Below are 21,989 nucleotides of genomic sequence, written 5' to 3' on the forward strand. Positions count from 1 at the left end.
GTATAGGAAGGAAGAAATAGCCCTGACACAGGGAAAACTAAAAGCACTCCATTTCGCGTGTAAGAGTCTGTGTTAAACTTTGATCATCCAGCTCTCTTAGTGTGACAGTTAGACACAGGTTGTTAACGTATGGCCCGATTCCATGAAGAATTGAAATGTGTAGGGACATGATTAAGAGCATACCGCGAAGGGAACATGCTAACTACCCGAGAGTGGAGAACATGGAGCCGAACTGCCCTTGGCACGTGTGAGCTGGTTTTAGAGTCAGTACAGCGTTTTCCATGCCAATTACTTGCCTGCTCCTCTTTTTGGCCAGCAGTCATCTCTTCCCAACGTACTCTTCCTCCTCCCCCCGGGCGGAGAGCATTTCTGGAAATAGCACTGTTTTTTTCCGACTGGAGACAGAAGAGGGACCGAGGGGCCTGGAGACAGGCAGGGTGACGGCGGCCGGGAGCGACGTGGCAGGAAGGTCGTTGTCAAGGATGCGCTATATCGGGAGTCAGGTGCCAGTCAGAGCGTGGGGCGCACAGCTGGGCTCAATGCGGTGCCTGGCAGGCCTCCCCGGGGACCAGCGGGGGCGCGGGGAGGGTCACAGCCCGGGGGCAGAGAAGGAAGAGCTCCCTCGGGAGTCACCAGGCAGAAGCATTAAACTTGGTGACAGGAAGCAAAGACATGGGAGCTGGGACACACCCCGTCCTGATCTAGGGGGGTGGGGGGGGCCAGATCTGCAGTCCGAAGACTAACATCCCTGAAATGTGGAGGAGCTAGAAATACTGCCCTGCACGGGTAGGATTCCATGTTAAGATGAATACCCAACTCCTTTAGGACAAAGTTAGACATAGATTGTTTATTTTTTTAAAAATATATATATTTTATTGATTTTTTACAGAGAGAGGAAGGGAGAGGGATAGAGAGTTAGAAACATCAGTCAGCTGCCTCTTGCACACCTCCTACTGGGGATGTGCCCACAACCAAGGTACATGCCCTTGACTGGAATTGAACCCGGGACCCTTCAATCCTCAGGCCGACGCTCTGTCCACCAAGCCAAACCAGTCTCAGCTAGGTTGTTCATTTATGGCCGAGTGCATAATAAGCGGAAATGTGCAGGGACATAAATAAGAGAATACGGTGAAGGGAACAGGCAGCTGCCTCAGGGCGGAGAATAGGAATCTGAACTGGCCCTTGGAAACGTGTCCACAGGATGTAAAACCGTTGCAGCCTTTTGGGGAAGTTTGCCTGGTTTTGAGCTGTTGGCTTTTGGCTGAGTGTGGGTACCCATGTACACACAGTACTAACAGTGGGAACTCATTAAACTGTTAGACTAGTTATTGTTAGGAACCGGGTGTGGCTGAGGGCCACCGCTGATGATGATGTGATTCACGGTGGCGCACCTGGCATGGCGGATGGGCCTTCACCCAGGGGTGCCCACCTGGGGTCCTGCCCTACGCAGATGCGACCTGAGCGCCCGCCCAGATGCCCAGACGTTCCTCCGGGAACAGGGCCGCCTGCTGTGTGCAGCGGGCTCACCGCGAAGAGGAGGCGGTGGCTTCCACCGCGGGTTGTCTTCTCCCACCGATTCACATGGAGGGAGGTGCGCACAGAGCGAGGAGGGCCGGTCGCAGTGGGTGCTGGTGGTCACCGCGGGAGCCCCGGGCTCGGTGCTCACCAGGGAAGCCACGGTGGGTGCCTTTTGCAGATGCCCAGTCAGTGCGTCCCAGAGTGCTGAGGTCTTTCCTGGCGTTTACTGCCTCAGGGTGCAGGGAGGGAGCTGACGTCTCCTGGGTCTTCCATCCTCCTCAGCAGGACAAGAGCTTGTGTGAGGAGTTAGCAAAGCAGGTGCCTCAGCGAGCTGCATTCTCCCATGTGTCCTGGGTGTGGCACTGGGTGGGCGTGGTCTGGGTGGAGAGCATGGATGGGCGTGGCCTGGGTGGAGCACAGCATGGACATGGCCTGGATGGAGAACAGGGTGGGCGTGGCCTGAGTGAAGAGCAAGGTGGGCCCCTGGGAAGAGCCGCCCGCCTGGATGGTTGGTCCTGGGACTGAAGGGCCAGGGTCACCACGGAGTACTGAGAAAATGGGACATGCGGGACAGCAGGGCCAGGAGGCCACTCTGCACTGACCATTGCACACCCATCGAACAGGCCGAGGGCGTTCGCACACCTCACACACCGAGCTGATGTCCCTGGCTCCGTGTGAGGCAGGCTGTGAAGGTAGATTAACTCCACGACGGGGACTGAATGAGTCGCCGTTTCACATTTTACCAATTACCGCTATTCTCCAAGGGGACACATGACATTTTGAGTTATCAACTCCCGTGTAATTCCAGAGTCGCTTTATTTGACCTGTGACAGATTTTTTGCTCAAATCATTTGCATCCGTAAAGGTTAGTAGCCATGAAACGTATCTGAGTATTGGAACTAATGAAGGCTTTACCTTCCATCGGTTTGTTTTAGAAAATCACAGAGGTGGTTTCAGTACGTTAGCCGTTAAGAGCCGCCGGGTCTGGACGCAGATACACATTCTCTTTCCTCAGACACAGATTCACATCTAGGAGTAATCTTCATCTTGTGGTGGTATCATGACACTGTCTTTTTGTCGGATTATTGGATTATTCTAAATCCTTACCCTATAAATAGCAGAATTAAGGGTCGTGCACATTTACTTAATGGGCCATGGGGAGGATTTTCAGCGTAGCCACATGCTGTCCTGGCCCATGTCCTCTCCCCTCTTTCCTGCTGGGGGTTTTCAGATGCATTGTGGGCCTGCTCATTCTGAAACCCCTTTCAACTCACCGTGGCGGCATTGTTCTCGCAACAGCTGCGCTGGGATTACCCTAACGAGTCCAAACAAGTGTGTCTCCTCCGGTGGAGTTCGCCAAGTAGGAAAGGAAGAGGCACATTGTCAGACCAGAAATCTATGTCCATCCAAGGCTAATGTGCTAAGTGGCCCCTCGGGGGTTTGGTCAGAAGGGAGTTCAGTCTGACCACTTGCTATGACACATGGAGTTTGATCCCTCACTATGGAGTGCGCTGACCACAAGGGGGCAGTGCGGAACGTGGTGGGCGACCAGCAGCAGTGGTGAGGAGCTGAGGGGGTGAGGGAAGGAGGAGGCGTGGAGGTGGGAGGCCCAGAACCTGACGGGCCCTGGTCACTGGCCAGGCCCAGGGACCTTACCCGTACACGGTTTTGTCACCGGGCCTCTGGTCCACATATAAAACCTGCGATCCCTCCAGCCTGGCGGGGAAAGAGAGCTGAGATCCTCTGCCCGGGAGAGCCGGGCAGCTGTTCCGAAGGACACGGCCGAGAACCGCAGGCACACAGGGCCCCTTTTCAGACAAACCAATGACCTGGGGCCGCGAGGTCTCGTTTCCTACAACCTTAATCTGGAAGGGGCTCACGTTGTCCTGTTAAGAAACCTCAGCTATTGAGCACATCGGGACCAGAGGAACTCACTGGCTTGTATTCCTAACCAGGGGCCCAGTGCACCTTGAAAGGAACTGTGGGCAGCAAGGCAGTGGTGGGCACAGGGGCAGGTCTCACCCCATCCTCCACCCCCCCTCCGGCCCCTCCTGCTGTGCCCTCACCCTCCCCCTCCCCCTTGACCCCATCACCTGTCTGCCAGCAGCCCTGCTCCTGGCACTGGCCCTGCTCACACCTGTTGCTGGTGCCCACAGCTTGTGGGAGCAAAGAATTTTCATAGCCAACAGAGGCTCACCCCGATGACAGTGACCGGCACCCCGCCTTGGTCTGGCAGCCCCGCTCACCGGCCCCACCATCCCACCCTGGCCGAAGCTGGCCACATTCTGCTCTCTGCCACATTCTGCACCCTGCCACCTGCTGCCCACACCTGCCATGTTCCACACGCGCCCCCTGGTGGTCATCGCATGTCATAGCGACCAGTTCCATTGCTCCCCTGTTTGGTCTGAGTGCATATTAGCCTTTTATGATATAGGATGACCATTTGTGCGATTGTATTGTAGTTGGTAAGTCCCTGCTCCGAGGTGAGGCTGGGTCCAGGAGGGTGTCCTAGTGGGTTGTGAGTCCAGGTTTATACTGAAGGCACCAGCATGGGGAACGTGGGTGAGGATGCCGTACAGGGTCCCAGAGAGACCCCTCCTCCCTGAGAGATCCTCTTCCTGAGAGACCCCTCCTCCTCAGAGACCCTCCTGGTGAGAGACCCTCCTCCTCAGAGATCCTCCTCCTCAGAGACCCTCTTCCTCAGAGACCCTCCTCCTCAGAGACCCTCCTCCTCCTCAGAGACCCCTCCTCCTGAAAGACCCTTCTCCTCAGAGACCCTCCTCCTCCTCAGAGACCCCTCCGCCTGAGAGACCGTCCTCCTGAGAGACCGTCTTCCTGAGATACCCTCCTCCTGAGAGACCGTCCTCCTGAGAGACCCTCTTCCTGAGAGACCCTCCTCCTCAGAGACCCTCCTCCTCCTCAGAGACCCCTCCTCCTGAAAAACCCTCCTCCTCAGAGACCCTCCTCCTCCTCAGAGACCCCTCCTCCTGAGAGACCGTCTTCCTGAGAGACCCCTCCTCCTGAGAGACCGTCCTCCTGAGAGACCTCTTCCTGAGAGACCCCTCCTCCTGAGAGACCCTCCTCCCGGAGAGACCCCAGCAGTGAGAGGCTGAAACACTTCCAGGTGCTGACAGCAGCCTAAAGACTCATGGACTCGGAAACAGGGCTGTGACAATGAACAAAGGATGTCCTTTTTGTAACAAGCAAAGATGATTGCAGAATAGGGACGGCCAGCCCTTTTCATCTCTCGCACACAGTCTGAGGCCTGGAATTCTGGGGCACACCGGAAAATGCAGTGTATTTTTTTGCCAATCTGACAGAAACAAAGTGGTTTTATTTTGATTCACTCACACCAGACAGCTATTGTGTGGGCTGTTTCCGTCTTTTATTTGACTGTCGGAGGGAAAGGAGGTCAGTGCCCCTGACTAGAGAGTCAGGTGCTGTGTGTTTTAAAAACGTCTTTTCACACACTGGCTGAAAATCTCTTTTCTAGACCCAAATTAACGAGTTTCTATTGTGTATCAAACTGTTGTTGTTGTTGTTTTTACTCTTTTCAGAAACTATTGTTGTTTTTTTAACTATAATTGAATAACTTTGCTATGTAAATAGTGATTTTATAAACATATCAATTATATTAAATATCTAAAAGGTAGTATTTTTTTTCTTAGTGTTTCTACATAGCTTACTTTGTTCACATTTAATGTTATAATAAGATAATTTTAGAAATACTACATTCCCTTTCATTGGGGGAACAAGATCTATTTTTAAAGTATAAAAGAACAAAACAAAAAGTTTCACTCTATTATATTGTACATAGAGATAATACTAGAGGTCTGGTGCATGAGATTTGTGCACAGGTGTGTGTGTGGGGGGGGGGGGTCCACTCAGCCCAGCTTGCACCCTATCCAATCTGGAACCCCTCAGGGGATCACAATCTGGGACTTCTGGCTCCTAACTGCCCACCTGCCAGCCGGATCACCCCTAACCACCTCTGCCTTCTGACCTGATCACCCCTAACTGTCCCCCTGATGGCTTTGTCTCCCCCAAATGCCACCCCTCCCCGCCAGCCTGGTCACCCCTAACTCCTTTCTCCCCCCCCTCCCCCCGCTGCCAGCCTAGTCACCCCCAACTGCCCATCTCTGCCAGCCTGGTTGTCCCTAACTGCGCCTTCCCTCCCTCTGCTGACCTGGTAACCCCTTACTGCCCCCTACCGGCCTGTCACCCCATGCAGCCTGCTGTTCAGTAGTTTGGTCATCCCTCACTAACCCCCCTGCTGGCCTGGTCGCCCAATGCAGCCTGCTGTTCGCTTGTTCCTCTGGCTGCTTTGGTTGTGACGGCCCCTGGCTTTTTATATGTTAGGATATCAACCTGTTCTCTGTGCCCATGCAGCACGGGTGGGTGTGGATATGAAATAACAGCCCTGGCTGGCAGCTCAGTTGGTTAGTGTCATCTCCACAAGCCAGACTTGCAGTTCATGCTCCAGTCAGGGCATGTGCCAGGCGCAGCCAGCAAAGGCATGAGTGAGGGAACAGCAGATCAGTGTTCCTCTCTCTCCCCCTCTCTCCCTAACACCAATTAATGATACTTGAAAAGAAGATAGAACAGTGTAATGCCTCTCACTTAGATACTTTTGTTGGGAGCTGTTCCTTTGTAAATAGCAGGGTTTTTGGCTTATTGAGTGCCGCGGGAGGACAGGGGATGGTGAGAGGACAGGCTGACTGTACGGCGGGAGGGCAGAGACTGTGGTCTGCGCATGGCGCACAGATCAGGTTGGGAATGATCTCTGGGTGCGATGGCTCCTCCTCGGGAGGTTCAGGGCTGCAGCGTGAGGCAGAGAATGGTGTACGCACAGAGGGAGCCGGCCAGGAAGGCACAGCGCCAGGCGCCGGACGGCAAATGCAGCACCTGCATGTGAAAGCCGTAGCTGCCCCTGTGCGGTGAGTCAGACACGGTGCCCACGCGTGTCGGTGGACCCACACAGCTGGCTCCGATAAAATCATGGAACAGTCTTATTAACATCCCATAGATTAACGGGTGGTCTTTGGTTTTTAAAGTTGCTTGTCCATCAGACATTTATTGGGCATTGATGAGTGGTGTGTACCGGGCAGTGCTGGTCACAAGCACATTGGCATGAATATTCATGTGTGCTAATCGCTTGGTCAGAAACCCGAGTCCTGGGTGCTCTCCGATGGCTGCCTGTCATGGCTGCCTGTCGGAGAGGGTAGTAACTCGCCATTAGAAAAGGGGTCTGGACACCATCTAGAACGGACCCTGTCTTCCCTCCAAACAAAGTGCAATCGTTTTAACTAACGAGATCTTTCCAGAAGCGCTGGATGGCGAGTAGGACACACGGGCGCGTTTCTCTGTCCGCGCCCAGGCCGAGGGAGACGGGGGATGGGCTTGTGGTGGTCATACCTCCGGGAGGCGGACGCTCTGAGCCATAGACCACCCTGAGTCCAGGCCGTGCTCACCTGTCCTCTCCGCTCTCTCCCCAGTGCTGCCCAGCCACACGTGCGGGAACCCCGGGGACATCCTGAAGGGGGTGCTGCACGGATCCAGGTTCAACATCGGCGACAAGATCCGCTACAGCTGCCTGGCCGGCTACGTGCTGGAAGGCCACGCCACACTCACCTGCATCGTCAGCCCGGGGAGCGGCGCCGCCTGGGACTTCCCGGCCCCGCTCTGCAGAGGTGGGTGCTGCGCCGGGAGGGGGGGCTGGCCGGGTCCGTCCCCGCCGAGGACGGAGGGCCCGCCTGCTGGCCTTCCCCAGGCCGTCCCTTCTGGTCCCAAAGCCGTGCTCCGTCACCTAGGAAACGGGGGTCAAGTCAGTTAACACATTCAGCGATGTTCCCTACATCCCAGATGTGCCTTCCTTCTCCTTCTCAGGCCCTCTCAGCTGCTACCCCTGTTCCCATCTCTTGAGGCTGCATTTTCTAAGCTTTAATACACAGCTTTATGTCCGTGTGGTGTGGTCATTCCTTTTTAAAAGGAAATATCTTCATTAATTTCAATGAGGAAGGAAGAGGGAGAGAGAGAGAAGCATCAATGATGAGAGAGAATCACAGATCGGCTGCCTCCTACACGCCCTGCCCTGGGGATGGAGCCCACCACCTGGGCCTGTGCCCTGACCAGGGATCTAACTGTGACCTCCTGGTTCATAGGTTAACACTCAACCACCGGGCAGTATTCCCTTCTTCATATTTTTCTCATTAAAAACGACAGAGAGCCCCGAGAGGTAAATGTCAGGGCCCTTTCCACACTCCGAGGGAAGCCCCGTCATCGAGGGCCATCCAGGGCTGGCCTGAGGGGAGTCCCTGTCCGGGGCCTGAGACGCGGTGCCTGTGGGTGATGTTCGTGTCACTGGCCCGGAGCCTGGGGGAGAGCGGTTGTGATCCGTGGCCAGGACTTCACTCAGCACAGCTCACCGGGGGGTTTAAAAAACAGCAGCATCGCCAGCATTGGTCAGCGAAGGCCTGGGAGCGTGCTCCCGGCTTCCTTACATCACATCCCCGGTTCTCACGGGGCCGCGGACATAATAAACACTGTGTTAGCATTGAAAGGTCCCCGAGGTCCATGAATTAAAGCTCAGATCCGTGTCTGACGCTTTAGTACTTAACTTTTCCATTAGGGCTGACACGCACCATGTCATTCTGTGCTAGTTCCAGGGTCCCGCGCGGCGGTTAGACAGTCTCACACCAGGCAGGGTGGTCCCCGCTCCCGCCTCTGTACAGTGCACACAGAGCACGCTCCGCACGGCGAACGGCGTGCCTGTGAGGCTGGAACCCGGGAGCTCCCGGAAGGAAGCGTCGGCAGTGAAACCTCGGATGTTTCTCGTAGCGATGTTTTCTCTCCTCTGTCTCCTCAGGCAAGGAACACAAATAAAACAAACACACGAGACTCCATCAAACTCAGAACAAACTCAGGTGTTTGCACGGAAAGGAAACACCAGCACGGTGAACAGACAGCCCTCTCCCTGGGAGGACACTCACCGATGATACATGGAGCAAGGCTCACACCCAGTATCCATGCAGAACGCAGACAAGGTCACCCCAGAGAGGCACACAGCCCACATGCACAGAGAGGGGGCGGGGGGTCCGAGCAGAGCTTTACCCCGCTGTGGGCCCTGCTCCCCCACAGCCAGCACAGCCCTGGAGAACTGGGGACTGCTCCCATCAATGTCTGGTGGTTATATATGTTGTTACTGATTTCAGAGAGGAAGAAAGAGGGAGAGAGAGAGAGAAACATCAGTGATGAGAGACAGTCCTCATTGGGCAGTGCTTTATTTAAAAATATATATATATATATATATTTTATTGTTTTTTTACAGAGGAAGGGAGAGGGAGAGAGAGTTAGAAATATCGATGAGAGAGAAGCATTTCCATGGGGAAAGGGTGGGGGTTACTGTGGACATGGCTGTGATGTGGGACGTGCTGCTCGTGGTCGCCCTCAAGTGTCGGGGGTGGGGTGGGGAGGACCTCATGGAGGGATTCAGGAGCTCAGCAGGGGGCAGGGTCTAACCCCTGAAATGAGTCATCTTTGAGGGGGTGGGGGGACTTTGGGGGTGGGGTCCTGGGGGGCGGGGGATCTGAGGGTGGGAGGACCTAGGAGACCAGTGCTTCTCGCAGAGACTCCAGTAAGCGGGGAGAGTAGACGCCCCATGGTCTCGGCACACCTGTGGTGGTGAGTCCACCAGAGGAGCAGCCATGGAGATGGTGGAGGTGGTAGGGGGTGGCCATGTCTCAGGCTCCTCTGAGCCCAGCCCCCGGAGGAGTGGCAGCCTGACCCCACCCCAGCGCTTTGCCACCCTCTCCGCCCTCAGAGCAGCACCCGCTCCTGGTGCAAGCACTGCTCAGACCCGGAAGGCAAGTCTTACCGGAGCAGCGAACCCTTTACGCTGTGATGAAAACTGCGTATCAGTAACTTATTCAATACGCTGTCGATGTGTGATCTCTGCATGCCGGTGGTTGGGACCAATAGCAGCTGTTTTGGTCACATGCTGTTTGCCTGCCTAGTTCTGAGGGTTCCCCATGTCACTTCACCTCACACCAGCCCTAGACATCGATGCCTTCATTCTCCCCCATTACAGAGAGGCAAACTGAGGCACAAGCGGGGGCCGGAAGCTGGCTACACAGAGAGGGTGACTCACTCAAACCCGGACAGCCTGGCTTCTGTGTCTTCACCGACTCCCTATCCCACGCAGCCTGGGGAGGGTCAGCGCATTAGACAGTACCTCCCCGGTTAGAAAAAGAATGTGATGTGTGTGTGTGCGTGTGTTTGTGTTAGACAGTACCTCCCTGGTTAGAAAGGAATGTGATGTGTGTGTGTGCGTGTGTTTGTGTTAGACAGTACCTCCCCAGTTAGAAAGGAATGTGATGTGTGTGTGTGTGCGTGTGTGCGCATGTGTGTGTGTGTGTTTGTGTTAGACTAGGGGTGTCGAACTCAATCAGAGAAGGGGCCAAAATCTAAAATCCAGCCTAAATCGCGGGCCGAATGGTTTACTGAACAGTCATAAACTGTCATTGTGATGGAAACGCAGTGGAGTGCAGTGATGACAGCACGGTGCGGGCCACATTGCAAGGCCTGGCGGGACGGATTTGGCCCGCGGGCCTTGTGTTTGACACATGTGTGTTAGACAGTACCTCCCTGGTTAGAAAGGAATGTGATGTGTGTGCATGTGTGCGCATGTGTGTGTGTGTGTGTGTGTTAGACGGTACCTCCCCGGTTAGAAAAGGAATCCGGTGTGTGTGCGTGCGCCCGCGTGCATGTGCGCATGTGTGTGCATGTGCGTGCATGTGTTTGTATGTGCGTGTGCGTGTTAGACAGTACCTCCCCGGTTAGAAAGGAATGTGATGTGTGTGTGCTTGTGTTTGTGTGTGTGTGTTAGTACCTTCCGGTTAGAAAAGGAATCTGGTGTGCATGTATGTGCGTGTGTGTGTGTGTGTGTGTGTGTGTGTGTGTGTGTGTTAGACAGTACCTCCCTGGTTAGAAAGGAATGTGATGTGTGTGCTCATATGTGTGCGCACACACGTGCATGTGTGCACATGTGTGCATGTGCGAGCACGTGGTACATGTTTGCATGCATGTTTGCATATGTGTGTGTGTGCGAGCACATGTGTGCTATTGTGTGTGTGTGTGTGTGTGTGTGTGTGCCTGTGTGTGTGTTTCTTTCCTGGAGCTTCCCCACACAGTCATTAACCCTGCGGACAGACTGCATCTGTTGACTATCCTCCGGGTGGTAGAGTTAACACACACAGGAAGCTAGCGAAGCCGTGCTGAAACCCTGGGGTGATTGTGTGATTCAGACACATCATTCTTTAATGATTTACAGCTTATTAAACATTTAGTTGGTTTCCATTTTCCCTTATGATAAATGTGCAAAGGATGTCTCTAAATCATGTTTTATTCTGAATTTTGAATCATGCCCTCAAGTTATGTTCCTGCAGCATTTATGCCCAGGCGAGGCCTGTGATACACTCAGTTTGGCACAAAGCTTCTAAGAGTTCTGAGGTTCCTCGGGAGGAATGGGGAGCCGCGATTTCCGCTGATACTTAGAATATTTCCCCACTTACAGGAATCGGTAGATCCAGACGCATCTTTTATTAAAAACCTTATCTTCTTTGATTAACAAGATGACCTTCACACTGTGTTTTAGCTGTAGGATCTTTTTCCCCAGTGCAAGATTCTGTGAAAACTCGGGATAGGAAACCAGTTAAAGAAATAATTGCTCTGAGGGAAATCGGGCATCGGAGCCAAAGCCCACCCACTTGGCAACATCCCACCCCTCCCCTCAGGAGTCCGAGGGGCACCATTTTTAAAACGCTGCAGGGACTCCGTACCAACCTTCATTGTTTTGTTGAAAAATGTTTGTTGTGTGCTGATTCTCATGGGTACATGGCAGCCTGACCTGACTTCACTGTCTTTCCACATAATGTGTAAAAAATATAGGGGCGGGGAGAGATTCTAAATAGCATTCATTACCCCTCCCCCAATTCTCCAGCTTTCAATGAAAACATCACTCTGGATACAGCAAAATTCATAGAAAAGCAATGGTTCTGATGCATTTTAGTTGTTTATTAACATGGGTGGGTTATGTTATGGTATTACTAGAACCCCCGTGCATGGATTCGTGCACTGGTGGGGCCGTGGCTGTGGGATCTGCCGCTGTGGGAGCACAGCTCATCCCCGTCAGCCTCGCGGGCCACCGTCCAGGGGCAGCTCCTATGTTGAGTGTCTGCCCCCTGGTGGTCAGTGTGTGTCACAGTGACTGGTTGACAGGTCATTCTGCCGTTGGGTTGCCAGGGCACATGGCCGGGATTGTGGGCTCCATCCCCAGTGGGGAGCGTGCAGGAGGCAGCCGATCCACGATTCTCTCTCCTCATTGATTTTTCCATCTCCCTTCCTCTCTGAAATCAATGAAAATATATTTAAAATATAATAATCATCCTTCCGGGTGCCAGGAAGCTGGCTCATAATCTCATTTTCTTAATGTTTTCCTTTGATCACTTTGCTCTCTCTGCCTGCCTGACTTTATCTCTTCTAGAAATTTCCCTGCTGCTCTGCTGAGTACAAAGGAACATTCCCAGGTGGCAGCTCAGCTACTTGTTGGAACAAACAAAGCCACACGCAGGGGCCCTTGAACCCCTGGGGATTGCTATAAGGACCCGACTTCTTTCTCCACAGTTAGTTTGTGTCTGACATATTGCTTCACGTCATGCTGCAGTATTTCTAGAACATTCTTTTTAAACCTTGCATGTGAAGGTGCCTCTGCATTTCCATGACTCTGTCACCTCACTTTCTGACATCTTCCCTCAGAAATGGTGCAGTTTGATGGCACGCACCGGCCCAGAAGGGCGTTTTGTTAAAAGCCCACTTTGAACACGAAGGGGGCAGAATGGAAGCTCGTTGCAGGCGATGGAACTGCAGGAACGCTGCAGGCACCTGCCCAGAGGGGAAAGCGAGGCAGGAGGAGAGGTGCTGGGCCCAGGCTGCGTCCTGGGTGGAGGGCCCACGCGCAAGGCCGAGTCCCTGACACGTACTGTCGGGGACCCACACGTCAGGAACCGCCGAGGAGCAGAGCCACGTGAGGGGCGGTGATGGACAGCAGTGCCTGTGTGTCCACGGAGGCCAGCAGGCAGCCCAGAAGGACGGCTCACGCAGACGCCAAGGGCGGCAGGCAGGGCATGGTGAGGCCAAGGCCCTGGCAGGAACATACTGGTGTTGGTCCCGGAGGCAGGGGGCCCCGCAACACAGGGGATGGGGGAGAGGGGACAAAGTAAGGTGTGGGACGGGGGACTGGGGGCTCTGGCAGGGTCCACACACAGCCCATGTCTCAAGGTGTGGCCACATCTGCCTTCAGTCTCAGAGTGACATGGGAAGTTGAACAGGTTGGGACAGGAAATTTTAAGATTCAAGTTCAATTTTAAAAGAATCAGTGCTGCTGACGTAGGTGGACATGGTATAGAGCTGTGGTCGGCAAACTGCGGCTCTTTGGCCCCTTGAGTGTGGCTCTTCCACAAAATACCACGGCCTGGGCGAGTCTATTCTGAAGAAGTGGCATTAAGAGAAGTTTAAGTTTAAAAAATTTGGCTCTCCAAAGAAATTTCAATAGTTGTCCTGTTGGTATTTGGCTCAGTGGACTAAGGAGTTTGCCGGCCGCTGGTACAGAGGAAGGATGAAAGCAAGAATATCTGTTAGTTGTAGGTGCCCATGTGGTGTTGTGTGCTTCCATGTGCACGTGTGTGTGTGTGTGTGTGTGTGTGTGTGGTGGGGAGAGGCACTGGGGTGTGTGTGTGTGTGTGTGTGTGTGTGTGGTGGGGAGAGGCACTGGGGTATGTGTGTGTGTGTGTGTGTGTGTGGTGGGGAGAGGCACTGGGGTGTGTGTGTGTGTGTGTGTGAGTGTGTGTGTGTGTGAGTGTGTGTGTGTGTGTGTGTTGTGTGTGTGTGTGTGTGTGAGTGTGTGTGGTGTGTGTGTGTGAGTGTGTGTGAGTGTGTGTGAGTGTGTGAGTGTGTGTGTGTGTGTGTGAGTGTGTGTGTGAGTGTGTGTGTGTGTGTGTGTACAGTGTAGGAATAATTCCCAAAGGTCTGTGGCTCTGATTTCCCTGCTTCTGGCAAATGAGCTCTCATTTTCAAAAGCTTATATGTGTCTTTTTAGTAGAGCATTTGTTTTTAGTACAAGATTTATGACTAACTGGAATAAAATGTTTAATAAAAACATGTTACTATATTTTTGTATTATTCGTTTTTATAAAATGAGTGAAGCCAGGGTGGTGAAAACATATCTCAGAAACTATAAAGTCATGAATTTCAAAATATAATCTATAATAATAAAAGCTTAATATGCAAGTCAGCCGAACAGCCAAACAGCAGAACAATCATCTGAATGAGCTTCGCAGCTGCAAAGGCCTACTCTTGCACAGATTTTGTGTGTCAGGCCTCTAGTTTGTCTTATAAAAGAGTCACATATATTACTTTCCATCCAAATGGGATTAGAGATATATTAAACAAAACAACCACAATGCATCTATTATATCTATACTGATTCTTAGGTTTTTCTAAAGAGATTAAATTATTTTAAATTAGAAAATGTAACAGTTGTTTCCTAATGAACTTCTTTTACCTGGGCTTCTTCTTTATGGGAAAATGGTGTAATGTCTGTCAAAAATGGAACCATTTCCAAAGGCTGCTGCAGTAGCTCCCGTCCCTTTAATTAAGTTATTGAACACAAGCAGGTTATTTAAGGGAAAATGCCACGTACGTGTCTGTCTTAATACATTTACATAAGCCAAATGCCAGATAAATTATTAACCTCAACGCGGAGGAAGAGGCGTGCTGGCATGTCAGTCTGGCTCAGGCCTCCATTCCCACAGGCTCTGGGTCAGCCAGCGGGAGCCGGAAAAGCACTGCCTGCTCACCCTCATCGAGGTCAGCGGTGCTCACTGGGCCCATGGGCAGGGAGGATAGCCGGGTCCTGGGCAATGAGATCTGCCAGAATCCCCCAGGACCAGCCTGTCTCCATGGTCACATGGTCCCTGGACGTTGGCACAGTAATGAACTCCCCTATCCTCTGAGACTTTAGATCAGGGGTGGGGAACCTGTTTCCTTCTCCCTCTCTCCTCCCTTCTCCCTCCTTCTCCCTCCTCCTTCCCTTCCCTTCCCTTCCCTCCCTCCCTCATTCCCTTTTCCCTCCCTCCCTCTCTTTCTCCCTCCTCCCTCCCCCCTCCCTCCCATCCTTACTTCCCACCTTACTCCCTCTCTTTATCCCTCCTCCCTCCTCCCTCCCTCCTCCCTTCTTCCCTCCCTCCCTCCTTCTATCCCTCCTCCTTCCCTTTTATCCCTCCCTCCCTCCCTTCTTTCCTTCCTCCACCACTTGGCACCATATCACTTCCATCTTCTATGTGCTCATCTTTATTGACGTTACTTGGCATTTCCCCGAGGTGTTCCCAATTTCACCTTCCACGCAGCTGCTTCCTCCTCGGAAACGTCTGATGTGTCCGCGTCTGTGTGATGCCCTCTTGTGGCGTCAGCTTCTCTGAACTTCAAACTCGCACACACCTTCCGGTGCCCTGGGAGGGAGAGGTGGGGGCGCCTCCGTCAGAGCTCGGCCTCCACAAGCCCAGCGTCCAAGCGCGAAGGACAATGGCAGGAGCACTCGGGTCTGAAATGCCCGCTTCTCTCCGTCCTCCGGGACCCGGGAGCATCCTGGGAACCGCTGTCCACCGGCCTGTGACCATGGCCGGCAGCAGCCCGGGTCTCAGCCGGCAGCTCCCTCTCTGAGGAGGGCGGTTCCTTGGTGACGTGATGTGACCCAGACCCTGTCCCTTCCCGTAGCACTGCAGGCGCGGACGCACAGAGACCTGCGGGGGGCTCGGTCTCTGGTGAGGAAACGCCCTCAGGGACCCCGTGGCACTGCAGACGCTCTTGTGCCCAGCCCACCCTGAACGGCTCTCCCCTCCTCTGTCTCTGCAGCCGAGGGAGCCTGCGGGGGGACCCTCCGGGGCACCAGTAGCAGCATCTCCAGCCCCCACTTCCCGTCCGAGTACGAGAACAACGCCGACTGCACGTGGACCGTGCTGGCTGAGCCCGGGGACACCATCGCGCTGGTCTTCACCGACTTCCAGCTGGAGGAGGGCTACGACTTCCTGGAGATCAGCGGCACCGAGGCGCCGTCTGTGTGGTGAGTGCGGGAAGTGATTAGAGGCCATGGAGGTGGTGGGAGGTCATTGGCGGTGGTTGGAGGTCATTGGTGGTGGTTAGAAGCCATGAACGTGGTTGGAGGTCATTGGCAGTGGTTGGAAGTCATGCAGGTGGCTGGAGGTCATTGGAGGTCGCTGGAGGTGGTTGGAGGTCATGGAGGTGATTAGAGGTCATTGGAGGTAGCTGGAAGTCATGGACATGGTTAGAGGTCATTGGAGGTGGATGGAGATCACTGGAGGTGTTGGAGGTCATTGGCTTGGCAGTGGTTGGAACTCATTGGAGGTAGTTGGAAGTCATTGGCGGTGGTTGGAAGTCATGAAGGTGGTTGGAGGTAATTGAGGGTGGTTGGAGGTCATTGGGGGTCACTGGAAGGGATTAGAGGTCATTGGAGGTCATTAGAAGTCGTTGGAGGTCACTGGAGGTGGTTGAAGGTCATTGGCAGTGATTAGAAGTCATGAATTTGGTTGGAGGTCATTGGGGGTCACTGGAAGTGATTAGAGGTCATTGGGGGTCATTAGAGGTCGTTGGAGGTCACTGGAGGTGATTAGAGGTCATTGGCAGTCGTGGGAGGCCACGAGAGTTCTTTCTCTGCCTTGCTCTGTGTGCTACTAAGATGTCATCTATATCACGGCTGATTCCAAAGTCTCTACGATGTCTTTCTAATGTGGTGGCATCGGGGACTGGGAGTCTCTGTGCTCTGGGCCCTCATTCTGGACTCTCAGACACACAGAAGACAGCCGAGCGAGGTAAGTTTGGGACTTGATCCAGAGCTGATGCAAATCGATCAGATATTTTTAGACTGTGGCCATGCCCTGTCCCTGGCCACCGGCTGCAGGTGCACGATTGCAGGATGCACACTGAACTCCTCCTCCCTGGAGATGCTGCGCCAAGTCATGTGACCACAGTGGGGGTCACGGGAAACGGTGTACATGGATCCAGCATTGCACGGTCAGGCCCTGGTGCCTGGTGCGCTGACCGAGGAGTCACTGCACCCAGCCGACGGCCCCGATGCAGGTTCACAGTGTGGTTACAGGAAAGGGCCGCTGGTCTCTGAGTGCGTCGGAAAGGGAGAATGCAGAGGTCGGATGCTGGAAGGCCCGCGGTGCGTCTCCTTCAAGTCGTTTGCAGGTTGAACCGCTTCCTTTGTTCACATTATTTAATTCCTTCACGTTCTAACAACGGCGCCAGAAGTCTAGCTCAGATGTTGAAGTGAGAGCTAACTCAGATACACGCACATTCCAATCCTGGCAGAGCACACGGGAGGTGGGCGTTGTGGGCGCGGGCGGGAGAGAGTGTGCAGTGAGTGGTGCGGATATTTCTGTGCATTTAAATGTGCATTTCCACACGAAGCCTCGAGGACAAAGGCATCAAACCTAAAGCATGTCATCCATTAGCCGCCCGTTTAAGCCAATTATCGAAATTCAATTTCACTTTCTTTCCTGAGACTCGGGGCTCAGAGCAGAGGGTTCCCGTTCACGGGCACATTATCGCCTCGAGTTGGCTTTTCGGTGCATATGTTCAGTGTCCCTTCAGTGAGGGGAAAATGACCACGGCCTCTGCTGTCTTCACTTCGCGTCCTCTGAGTCCTGAGGAGCAGTGGAGATGGAGCCAGCTGGCCGGTCTATCGATTTCATGATACGATGTGAACATGAACCCTCAGAGCGTGCTGATACTATCATGGGCCTCCCTGTGCCTCCATCAGTCAGCAGATTCTGAGCTGAGAACAGAATGTCCGTCCGAGATAATCCCCCAGGTGCTGCCGCAAACAGACCTCCTGACCTTGGACAAACCACCCAACCGTCTACTCAGCAAAGGGCGTCCCGCGTGACCGTGTAAATGAGTCCCTCAGCCATGCCCGTGCCCGGTCTCCGTCAGTCCCTGGAGATTCTGTGATGCCGCGCGCTCTCGGCTGTAACATCACTCTGCCCGGTTTCATTGTGAGACGCACAGCACAGGTGCCTGGTCCTCAGCGGTGTGGTTGGTGGGGAGAAGGCCTCTCTCAGGGTGATGGCACTGGGCGGCCCCCTTGCTGGGCACATGTCCAGCTGGGGAGGGAGGGGAATGGGTGGTGTGTTCGCTCCACAGCCACCATCAGAGAGAGTTTTGTGTTCATATCCTGGACATGTGCCCTGACCGGGAATGGAACCTTGACCTGCAGGTTCATAGGTGAGCGCTCAGCCGCTGAGCCCCACTGGCCGGCCATGTGTATATTCGTGGGATAATTCCCATGGTGCCCTTGGTCTGGCGCCGGAGCCGGGTGGGTAGTTGCCCATGAGGAAGCTGAGAGAGCAGAGGACGGAGCCAAAGCTCCACCTCAAAGCCTCTGACTCCAAATCCACCGTCTTCCCCCTCCCATCACACCCCCTGGCAGGACAGCCCCGGGTGGGGGGCAGGCTGTCAGGAAGTCCCTCTGCTGGGTCTCAGGGCTTTGCTGCCTCCTGCAGCCTTGCTCTGTGACCCCTCAGGGAGGTGCCAGCCAGAAGGAATCCCCCACCCAGCCCTCCCATGCTGCATTGTGGACGGTCGGGGAAGACAGAGGCCTCTGGGGAACATGCTGGCTGGAAGGGTGGCTCCGGGGCCATCTTCGGAGTCCCATCTTCCAGTGACTTCAGTGGAGGCGACAAGGAGGTGCTGTCCCGTAGTAACTCGACGTGTGCGTGAGCACATGTACCACAGACACGGGATCCCTGGAGGTGCCCTTTTCAGATGGACACGAATGAACGGCATGGCTTCTCTCTAACCGTGTCTCTCATGACCTTAGCGTGACGGGCTCTGACAGGTGTGTCGCCCACGTGCCCAGTGCCCAGGAGCACCGGGTGGCAGCGTGGGAGGCTGTGCCCTGCCCCACGCCGGCCGGGCGGCTGTCACTGCGGGGGATGCTGCGGCCTCCGGTGGCCGAGGCCCGTGCGCGCGCACACACACACACACACACACACACACAGTTTCCCAGGAATCTATTTTTAAACAGACAGGACATCCAGGCAAGGGCACTCCGCGAAGAAGCTACTTGGGAAAGTGTTAAGACCAATAATAGGATTAGCCCTATTTTCATTTAATTGGGAGTGAAATTACCAACTCAGCTATGTTGTAGGGGAGGGTTGCCATGGCTACGGCAAGGAGGCTAAATGTGGCGGATGATGTCATGCGCCAGCTTGCTGTGCCTTAAATGCGAGGGTCCCTGCCTTACCTCCGGGCTGCAGGGGCATCGCAGGAGCTGGTGTGCCCAGCCCGGTGCCAACCGGGCACAGGCCGCTTCCCACCACTGCCTGCCCTCGCCCCTTCTCTGTGCCACTCAGTCCAGTCATAATGGGGTTTCTCACAAGTAAAAGCCTGGTGGGTGGGGAAGCCATGAGGACTGGGAGGCCAGGTGGGCAGGGAGGCCAGGTGGGCGGGGAGGCCAGCTGGGCGGGGTTGCTGCTGGGCTAGCTCCATCTGTGAGACTGGGTGTGGGAATGATGAGAGTCACTGTCTTGTGGCCAGTAGCCCCTCCCAGCCCTTCCTTCCTCTCCCTGCCTCTCCCCATTTCTCCTCCTCAGCCTCTCCATCCCGGCAGCCTCAGGGGGGCCTGGATGTCTCCCGTCTCCTGATTCCCTGGCACAGCCCGTGATTGTGTTCTGGGACAGCTCTCTGTGGGCAGCCTCTGGCCCCACAGAACCTAAGAGGGGCTTTTTGTGAAGCAGTGCTTCTTTATGACACGGAGACTTCTACACGGACAGAACAGATCTCAGTGCTGTGCAGGTAACTGCCGTGCAGGTCAGCACCCCGCCCTCACTGCACACCTCATAAGGTGACAGCAGGGGGGAGATCTGTGTACTGGCCCCAAGAATCGGCTTGGCATCTGTGAGCTCCTTTACCTCCACCATCGACCCTGCATGTCGGTGCAGTTACTCCACCATTTTGCAGGTGAGAAGACTGAGGCTCAGAAAGATGCACAAACCGCTCCACATCGTGCCTTCCACACGCAGAACCGGGACTTACCCCTGAGTCTGTGAGGTCAGCAGGCCGGGACTGGCCTCATCTGACCCGTCCCCCTCCTCCTGTGGGCGCACGGGGCACGGGCTTCCCATGTTCCCTGCTGCTCAGACAGCTGGCCAGCCCCTGGCCATGTGGGCACCTACCTGCATCTCCTCGATGGACTGCCATGTGTCGTAGCACACCACGGGGGCCTGTGCCCTGGCCTGGAGTGTAGGCCTGACCTCCTGGTCCATGGGTGCACACTGAGCCACCCCAGCTGGCCCCATCAGCTTCAGTGAAGGAAGGCAGGCGGGAACAGCCCACTAACACCGGCAGTTTCCTCCAAACGACATCCAGAATAAACACCAGCATATGGCCTTCTGCCTCTGGGAAAGGGGCGCCCTACATTCTGACCTCAAAGCCAGCCCCCATCCGGCTGCTCTGTGTCTGAGCTGAGCTGCAGGCGGGAGGGGGGGACACAGCCTGAGCTCAGGGGGAAGGAGAGCATCTGACCTGCTGGGCCCTCACCTGGGCGCTCCCCCACCTGGGGGCACCCTCACCTGGGCGCACCCTCACCTGGGGGCACCCTCACCTGGGCGCACCCTCACCTGGGCGCTCCCCCACCTGGGCTCTTCCCCACCTGGGCGCACCCTCACCTGGGCGTACCCCCACCTGGGGGCATCCCCACATGGGCTCTCCCTCACCTGGGCGCACCCTCACCTGGGCGCACCCTCACCTGGGCGCACCCTCACCTGGGCGCACCCCCATCTGGGGGCACCCCCACCTGGGCGCACCCTCACCTGGGGGCACCCTCACCTGGATGCACCCTCACCTGGGGGCACCATCACCTGGGGGCACCCTCACCTGGGCTCTCCCTCACCTGGGGACACCCTCACCTGGGCGCACCCTCACCTGGGGGCACCCTCACCTGGGTGCACCCCCATCTGGGCTCTCCCTCACCTGGGCGCTCCCCCACCTGGGCTCTCCCTCACCTGGGCGCACCCTCACCTGGATGCACCCCCACCTGGGCGCACCCCCACCTGGGCGCACTGTCACCTGGGCGCACCCCCACCTGGGCGCACCCACAGGGAACCCCGCTTTACCTGTCTTTTCCCTGCTTCTCACCTTCCTACAGTGCAGACTCCCAGGAGGTAGTGGAAGCGGCACCTGTGGCTGCACCCCAGTGCATGTCACTGCCCCACCCTCTGGGCTTCCCGCTCAGCCCTCCTACACTTCATTGGAGCTGACTGGGCCGGCTGGCATGGCTCAGCGGTTAACGGTGGACCCATGAACCAGGCGGCCAAGGCTCCATTGCCGGTCAGGCCACAGGCCCCGTTGTGAGCTGGGTCCCCAGTGTGAGGCGCGCAGGAGGCGACCGATCCATGATTCTCTCCTCTCATCATGGGTGTTTCCATCTCTCTCACCCTCTCCCTTCCTCTCTGAAGTCAATGAAAATAATTTTTGAAGAATAACAGCTGGCCGAAAACGGGTTGGCTTAATGGATAAAGTGTCAGCCTGTGAACTGAAAGGTCCCAGGTTTGATTCCGGTCAAGGGCATGTATCTTGGTTGCGGGCACATCCCCGGTGGGGGGTGTGCAGGAGGCAACTGATTGATGATTCTCTCTCATCGATGTTTCTAACTCTCTATCCCTCTCTTTTCCTCTCTGTAAAAATATCAATAAAATATATATTTTTTTAAATAATAATAATAACATAAAAATTTAAAAAATAAATAACAGCTGATGGGAAGGTCTGGCGGGCAGACGAGGCCTCGGTCATTAGCGGGAGCCTCCAGACAGGGGAGCCGTGTTCCCAGAGCATTAGCATGTCAGAGGCATGCGTGGTACAACGGGCACACGCCTCTCACGCCAGCCTCCGTGTTCAGTGAGTGGTCAGTACAGCCCAGCGGGTCGGGAGGCCTGTGGCCGGTGTGGGTGACACTCCTCACTCAAAGGATGTCCCTCAAACAGGCCCGCCCATCATTAGCCCGGAGAGCGGGTGCCCCGGTGAGGCCCTCTCCTCTGTCGGTGGCCATGTGCAGGCTGTGAGAGGCCCTCTGTCGGTGGCCGTGTGCAGGCTGCGTGAGGCCCTCTGTCGGTGGCCGTGTGCAGGCTGTGTGAGGCCCTCTGTCCGTGGCCATGTGCAGGCTGTGAGAGGCCCTCTGTCGGTGGCCGTGTACAGGCTGCGTGAGGCCCTCTCTCTGTGGCCGTGTGCAGGCTGTGTGAGGCCCTCTCTCTGTGGCCGTGTGCAGGCTGTGTGAGGCCCTCTCTCGGTGGCCGTGTGCAGGCTGTGAGAGGCCCTCTGTCGGTGGCCGTGTGCAGGCT

General features: G+C 55.2%; 1 protein-coding gene across 2 annotated transcripts in view; it reads left to right on the forward strand.

Moving 5' to 3' along the window:
• CSMD1 (CUB and Sushi multiple domains 1) overlaps positions 1-21,989 on the forward strand; it is a 605,853-nt gene that overhangs the window by 288,856 nt on the left and 295,008 nt on the right. For both annotated transcript variants that reach the window (XM_045576232.1, XM_045576234.1), the window contains exons 4-5: positions 7,014-7,208; positions 15,484-15,691. In XM_045576232.1, coding sequence (XP_045432188.1) covers positions 7,014-7,208; positions 15,484-15,691 — 403 coding nt within the window. The remainder of the gene's footprint in view (positions 1-7,013; positions 7,209-15,483; positions 15,692-21,989) is intronic.

This window comes from Pipistrellus kuhlii, unplaced genomic scaffold (assembly GCF_014108245.1).
Source record: "Pipistrellus kuhlii isolate mPipKuh1 unplaced genomic scaffold, mPipKuh1.p scaffold_m20_p_78, whole genome shotgun sequence".
NCBI classification, from domain to species: domain Eukaryota; kingdom Metazoa; phylum Chordata; class Mammalia; order Chiroptera; family Vespertilionidae; genus Pipistrellus; species Pipistrellus kuhlii.